The 7954-nt window shown below is 47.7% G+C and overlaps 1 protein-coding gene across 1 annotated transcript; it reads left to right on the top strand.

Moving 5' to 3' along the window:
* Window positions 1–595: 595 nt before the first annotated feature.
* Window positions 596–3429, top strand: LOC101279140 (chromodomain Y-like protein). The gene has a single exon (XM_033432249.2). The coding sequence runs from the start codon at window positions 774–776 to the stop codon at window positions 2406–2408; it is 1635 nt and encodes a 544-aa protein (XP_033288140.1). The 5' UTR covers window positions 596–773; the 3' UTR covers window positions 2409–3429.
* Window positions 3430–7954: the final 4525 nt, after the last annotated feature.

Genomic DNA, 7954 nt, shown 5'->3' with positions numbered 1-7954 from the left:
ATTAAAAGCAGCAAGGGAAAAGCAACAAATAACATACAAGGGAATCCCTAAAAGGTTAACAGCTGATCTTTCAGCAGAAACTGCAAGCCAGAAGGGAATGGCAGGACATATTTAAAGTGATGAAAGGGAAAAACTTACAACCAAGATTACTGTACCTGGCAAGGACCTCATTCAGATTCAACAGAGAAATTAAAACCTTTACAGACAAGCAAAAGCTAAGAGAATTCAGACCACCAAACCAGCTTTACAACAAAGGCTAAAGGAACTTCTCTAGGCAGGAAACACAAGAGAAGGAAAAGACCTACAATAACAAACCCAAAATAATAAGAAAGAGGAAGATTTTCGCACTACACCGGAGAGGGGGAGCCGCGGAGCCAACGCGCCGCCGTGCACCACCGCCGCGCCCACCCCGGCCCCGCCCGGCCCGGCCCGGCCCGGCCCGGCCCGGCCCGGCCCGGCCCCGCCCCGCCCCGCCCCGCCCCGCCCCGCCCCGCCCCGCCCCGCCCCGCGGCTACGCGATAAGCCTGAGCCCAAGCCGGCCCGCCGGGGAGTGAGCGCGGCACGGAGGGCACGTTGCGTAGCTGCTCCTGCGCACAACCCGGCCGACGGCCCACACCGGCAGGAGTGAGCGCCGGTCCGCACCCGACCGGCGCCGGAGCCGAGCGGAGCCGGAAGCGCAGGCCACGCAGGGACCCAACTGAAACAAAGTGTGGGCTGCCGGCTGCACGGCGCCTCAACGGCCTTGCCCCACGCCCCCAGCTCCACCGCCCACCATGGCCTCCGAGGAGCTGTACGAGGTTGAAAGAATCGTTGACAAAAGGAAGAACAAAAAAGGGAAGACAGAATATTTGGTCCGGTGGAAGGGCTACGACAGCGAGGACGACACCTGGGAACCAGAGCAGAACCTGGTAAACTGCGAGGAGTACATCCACGACTTCAATAGGTGCCACACCGAGAAGCAGAGGGAGGGCCCCTTCACCAGGGCCAACCGGGCCTCCCCGAACAACGCTAGGAAGCAGATTTCCAGGTCCACCAACAGCGGCTTTTCCAAGGCCTCTCCTGAATCGCTAGTGGTTGGCAAAGAGCAGGAGCCCAAGGCCAGCCCGCTGTTTGCCGCCAGCCAGAAGTTCAGGAAGGACCCAGCCCCGTCCCTCTTGAACCGGAAGAACATGGACCTGGCCAAGTCAGGTATAAAGATCCTCGTGCCCAAGAGCCCCATCAAGAGCAGGAGCGCGGTGGACGGCTTTCAGAGCGAGAGCCCCGAGAAACTGGACCCCGTCGAGCAGGGGCAGGAGGACACGGTGGTGCCGGAGGTGGCGGCCAAAAAGCCGGTAGGAGCTCTGCTGGGCCCCGTTGCCGAGTGTGCGCAGATGGGGAGCCGGCCCCTGATACACCCGCTGGTGCCACAGGTGTCCGGCCCTGTGACCGCGGCTATGGCCACGGGGCTAGCCGTGAACGGGAAAGGTTCCTCCCCATTCATGGACGTGCTGACGGCCAACGGGATGACCAGCCTGCAGACGTCAGTCACGGGCGTGACGGCCGGGAAGAGGAAATTCATCGATGACAGACAAAACCAGCCCTTCGACAAGCGACTGCGTTTCAGCGTGAGGCAGCCGGAAAGCGCCTACAGGTACAGGGACATCGTCGTCCGGAAGCAGGACGGCTTCACCCACATCCTGCTGTTCACGAAGTCATCCGAGAACAACTCTCTCAACCCAGAGGTGATGAAGGAAGTGCAGAGCGCCCTGAGCACGGCCGCTGCCGACGACAGCAAGCTGGTGCTGTTCAGCGCCGTGGGCAGCGTCTTCTGCTGCGGCCTTGACTTCATCTACTTCATTCGGCGCCTGACCAACGACTGGAAGAGAGAAAGCACGAAGATGGCCGAGGCCATCAGAAACTTTGTGAATACTTTCATTCAGTTTAAGAAGCTTATTATTGTAGCCGTAAACGGCCCAGCCATTGGACTAGGAGCGTCCATCCTGGCTCTCTGTGACGTGGTTTGGGCCAATGAGAAGGCTTGGTTCCAAACACCCTACACTGCCTTTGGACAGAGTCCAGATGGCTGTTCCACCGTGATGTTTCCCAAGATTATGGGAGGAGCATCTGCGAATGAAATGCTGCTCAGCGGACGGAAGCTGACGGCGCAGGAGGCGTGCGGCAAGGGCCTGGTCTCCCAGGTGTTCTGCCCCGGGACCTTCACCCAGGAAGTCATGGTCCGCGTTAAGGAGCTCGCCTCCTGTAACCCGGTCGTGCTCGAGGAATCCAAGGCCCTGGTGCGCTGCAACATGAAGCTGGAGCTGGAGCAGGCCAACGAGCGAGAGTGCAAGGTGCTGAAGAAGATCTGGGGCTCGGCCCAGGGCATGGACTCCATGTTCAAGTACCTGCAGTGGAAGATCGACGAGTTCTGATGGCCGGGCTGCCCCAGACGACCCTGTAGTCGCATCGCGCAGGCCGGCTGGGGCTCCCTGGGGTGCGGACCCACCCTCACAGCCTGAAACAGGTTCACGTGGAGCTCACTCTTGGAAGCAGGACTTAAAACAGCCAAGCTATTTGTTACCAAGGAGTCTTTAAGTACTGTAACTTTAAATAACTACAAAGCTTGTCCAAACGTCATTATTTTATACTTAATACACACACAGGTATAAAAGTATAATTGTGAGCTCTGGGCTGCTCTTTGAGGCTCTACTTTTTGTTATCTTTGGCTAGTACTGTATAAAAAAGGAGTGTGTTTTCCTGGTTTGGGTGTCAGAAAAGTCTGGAATAATGTTTGTTTTCCTTGTTTTTTCCTTCTAGAAAACAGAATCTAAAGAGGTGTTAGCCCGCCTTGCCCCCCCACCCCCACCCCAAATAGAAATACGGAAAGATCTGAGGCATGCCCTTGTCTCCAGGAAGGTACAAAACGTCAGAGATGGAAACTTCTCAATCGAAAGGAAGACTTATTCTTTTAGGTTAAGTATTTCTGATTAAACACCCACTGCTGAATATACCCCCAGACTAAAACACTCCTAGGATTCATGCTGAGAAATCAGTTGATTCTGCCTTCTTTCTTAAATATGTCCGATTCTTACCCAGTTAACAGGAAGAAACCACTCTCTCTCTAGGGGAAAGCTTGTTTTGCAGTGTTAGCAAATCACTGAATAGCTAAGTATGATCTCTAAGTTATAGGGGGTTTATAATTAGTTTTTCTGACCCATTTGAAAAAATAACTATATAAGTGCTTCTTGTTACTGGGTGAGAACTACTTTATATACAGTTTTGGTTTTCTATTTGCAGATATGATTGATGTATTACACCAAAAATAAAGTATTTTTATGTTTATAAAGTGTAATTTTTCGGTTCACTTAGAATATATTTTATTTAATAAGTTAAAATTCTTTTGGCACACTATTAAATGCAGAAACTCCTTTTTAAGATAAAAAACTACCTTATATTGACGTTTAATGTTCTTGGTCTCTGCTTTCATGTCTACACAATATACCAAGTACAGGATTCTGTCTGAGAGTGCCCTGTGTAAATAGACGTCCGCATTCCTGCCAGGAGTGGGGACTGATTCCTGATTCCAGACGCCTATCATTCGGTAGGCTTCTGAGCTTGCAATCATATTGAATGTATGAAGAATGAAATAAAATCAAAGCCTTATTTTTGTACAGTTTTGAAGTTTATACTTAGAACCGACCACCTCCTGGCCTTGTGGAGAGCTGTACAGCGTGTAAATCTGCCTTTACCATGGATTGGCTGGTGCAGTATTTTTGCATCTGTGGGACCTACTTTTTTGGTTCAGTAGTTTGAACTATATATAAACTGTACAATCTGTAAAGTTTTTATAGAATAAATATTCAGCTGTGAAAACTGGTTAAATAAAACTAATATTTCTTAACACACACACACACACAAATAATAAGAAAATGGTAACAGGAACATGCGTATCGATAATTACCTTAAATGTAAATAGATTAACTGCTCCAAACAAAAGACATAGACTGGCTGAATGGATACAAAAAGAAGCCCTGTATATGTGCTGTCTACAAGAGACTAACTTCAGACCTAAGGACACATACAGACTGAAAGTGAGGGGATGGAAAAAGATACTCCATGCAAATGGAAATCAAAAGAAAGCTGGAGTAGCAATTCTCATATGAGACAAAATAGACTTTAAAATAAATACAAGACACAAAGAAGGACACTACATAATGATCAAGGGATCAATCCAGGAAGAAGATTTAACAATTGTAAATATTTAAGCACCCAACATGGGAGCACCTCAGTACGTAAGGCAAATGCTAACAACCAAAAAAGGGGAAATGGACAGTAACACAATAATAGTAGGGGACTTTAGCATCCCACTTTCACCAATCAGAAAGGTGATTTGGGAAGGGTGATTTGTGTTTCCCTGTGATAAGGAAACACAAGCTTTAAATGACACATTAAACAAGATGGAATTAATTGATATTTACAGGACATTCCATCCAAAAACAACAGAATACACTTTCTTCTCAAGGACTCATGGAACATTCTACAGGATAGATCATATCTTGGGTCACAAATCAAGCCTCGGTAAATTTAAGAAAATTGAAATTATATCAAGTATATTTTACAAACACAATGCTATAAGACTAGATATCAATTACAGGAAAAAAAAACTGTAAAAAATACAAACACATGGAGGCTAAACAATACACTACTAAATAACCAAGAGATCACTGAAGAAATCAAAGAGGAAATTAAAAAAAAAACCTAGAAACAAATCACAATGAAAACACGATGACCCAAAACCTATGGGATGCAGCAAAAGCAGTTCTAAGAGGGAAGTTTATACCAATACTATCCTACCTCAAGAAAAAAGAAAAATCTCAAATAAACAACCTAACCTTACACTTAAAGCAATTAGAGAAAGAAGAACAAAAAAACCCCAAAGTTAGCAGAAGGAAAGAAATCATAAAGATCAGATCAGAAATAAATGAAAAAGAAATGAAGGAAACAATAGCAAAGATCAATAAAACTAAAAGCTGGTCCTTTGAGAAGATAAACAAAATTGATAAACCATTAACCAGACTCATCAAGAAAAAAAGGCAGAAGACTCAAATCAATAGAATTAGAATTGCAAAAGGAGAAGTAACAACTGACAATGCAGAAATACAAAGGATCATGAGAGGTTACTACAAGCAACTATATGCCAATAAAATGGACAACCTGGAAGAAATGGACAAATTCTTAGAAGAGCACAACCTTCCGAGACTGAACCTGGAAGAAATAGAAAATATAAACAGACCAATCACAAGCACTGAAATTGAAACTGTGATTAAAAATCTTCCAACAAAAAAAAGCCCAGGACCAAATGGCTTCACAGGCGAATTCTAACATTTAGAGAAGAGCTAACACCTATCCTCAAACTGTTCCAAAATATAGCAGAGGGAGGAAACTCCCAAACTCATTCTACGAGGTCACCATCACCCTGATACCAAAACCAGACAAAGATGTCACAAAAAAAGAAAACTACAGACCAATATCACTGATGAACATAGATGCAAAAATCCTCAACAAAATCCTGGCAAACAGAAACCAACAGCACATTAAAAGGATCATACACCATGATCAGGTGGGGTTTATTCCAGGAGTGCAAGGATTCTTCAATATACGCAAATCGGGGTCTGGGAAGATGGCGGAAGAGTAAGACGCGGAGATCACCTTCCTCCCCACAGATACACCAGAAATACATCTACACGTGGAAAAACTCCTACAGAACACCTACTGAAGGCTGGCAGAAGACCTCAGACCTCCCAAAAGGCAAGAAACTCCCCACGTACCTGGGTAGGGCAAAAGAAAAAAAGAAAAAAACAGAGACAAAAGAATAGGGACGGCACCTGCACCAGTGGGAGGGAGCTGTGAAGGAGGAAAAGTTTCCACACACTAGGAAGCCCCTTCGTGGGCGGAGACTTTGGGAGGCGGAAGGGGGAGCTTCGGAGCCGCGGAGGAGTGCACAGCAACAGGGGTGCGGAGGGCAAAGCGGGGAGATTCCCGCACAGAGGATCGGTGCCGACCGGCACTCACCAGCCCGAGAGGCTTGTCTGCTCACCCGCCGGGGCGGGCGGGGCTGCGAGCTGAGGCTCGGGTTTCGGTTTCGGTCGGAGCGCAGGGAGAGGAATGGGGTTGGCCGCTTGAACATAGCCTGAAGGGGTTAGTGCACCACGGCTAGCCGGGAGGGAGTCCGGGGAAAAGTCTGCACCTGCCGAAGAGGCAAGAGACTTTTTCTTCCCTCTTTGTTTCCTGGTGCGCGAGGAGAGGGGTTTAAGAGCGCTGCTTAAAGGAACTCCAGAGACGGGTGCAAGCCGCGGCTAAAAGCACGGACCCCAGGGACGGGCGGGAGACGCTAAGGCTGCTGCTGCCGCCACCAAGGGGCCTGTGTGCGAGCACAGGTCACTATCCACACCCCTCTCCCGCGGAGCCTGTGCAGCCCGCCACTCCCAGGTTCCCGGATCCAGGGGCAACTTCCCCGGGAGAACGCACGGCGGGCCTTAGGCTGGTGCAACGTCATACCGGCCTCTGCCGCCGCAGGCCCACCCCGCACACAGTGCCCCTCCCCCCCCCCCCCCCCCCCCCCCGGCCTGAGTGCGCCAGAGCCCCCGAATCAGCGGCTCCTTTAACCTCGTCCTGTCTGAGCAAAAAACAGACGCCCTCCAGCGACCTACACGCAGAGGAAGGGCCAAATCCAAAGCTCAGCCCCTGTGAGCTGTGAGAACAAAGAAGAGAAAGGGAAATCTCTCCCAGCAGCCTCAGAAACAGCGGATTAAAGCTCCACAATCAACTTGATGTACCCTGCAACTGTGGAATACATGAATAGACAACGAGTCATCCCAAATTGAGGAGGTGGGCTTCGAGAGCAAGATCTATGATTTTTTTCCCTTTTCCTCTTTTTGTGAATGTGTATGCTTCTGTGTGAGATCTTGTCTATATAGTTTTGCTTCCACCATTTGTCCTAGGGTTCTATCCGTCCATGTTTTTTTTTTAATTTTTTTCTTAATAATTAATTTTAATAATTTTATTATACTTTACCTTCTTTCTTTCTTTCTTTCTTTCTTTCTTTCTTTCTTTCTTTCTTTCTTTCTTTCTTTCTTTCTTTCTTTCCTTCCTTCCTTCCTTCCTTCCTTCCCTCCTTTAGACAACGAATCATCCCAAATTGAGGAGGTGGTCTCTGAGAGCAAGATTTATGATTTTTTCCCCTTTACCTCTTTTTGTGAGGGTGTATGTGTATGCTTCTGTGTAAGATTTTGTCTGTATAGCTTTGCTTCCAACATTTGTCCTAAGGTTCTATCCGTTCCTTTTTTTTTTTCTAAATAATTATTTTTTAATTCAATAACTTTATTATACTTTATTTTATTTTACTGTATCTTCTTTCTTTCTGTCTTTTTTCCTTCCTTCCCTCCTTCCTTCCTTCCTCCCTCCCTCCCTCCCTCCCTCCCTCCTTTCTTTCCTTCTTTCCTTCTTTGCTTCTTTCTTTCCTTCTTCCTTCCTTCCTTCCATCCTTCCTTCCTTCCTTCCCTCCTTTCTTTCTTTCTTTCTTTCTTTTTTCATACTTCTACTAATTCTCTCTACTTTTTCTCCCTTTTATTCTGAGCCGTGTGGATGAAAGGCTCTTGGTGCTCCAGCCAGGTGTCAGGGCTCTCCCTCTGAGGTAGGAGAGCCAACTTCAGGACACTGGTCCACAAGAGACCTCCCAGCTCCACATAATATCAAATGGCGAAAATCTCCCAGAGACCTCCATGTTAACACCAGCACCCAGCTTCACTCAACGACCAGCAAGCTACAGTGCTGGACAACCTATGCCAAACAACTAGCAAAACAGGAACACAACCCCACCCATTAGCAGAGAGGCTGCCTAAAATCATAATAAGGCCACAGACATCCCAAAACACACCACCAGACGTGAACCTGCCCACTAGAGAGACAGGATCCAGCC

This window comes from Orcinus orca, chromosome 5 (assembly GCF_937001465.1).
Source record: "Orcinus orca chromosome 5, mOrcOrc1.1, whole genome shotgun sequence".
Lineage (NCBI taxonomy): Eukaryota > Metazoa > Chordata > Mammalia > Artiodactyla > Delphinidae > Orcinus > Orcinus orca.
The sequence above is the reverse complement of the archived record's forward strand: the minus strand, read 5'-3'. Positions and strand labels throughout refer to the sequence as shown.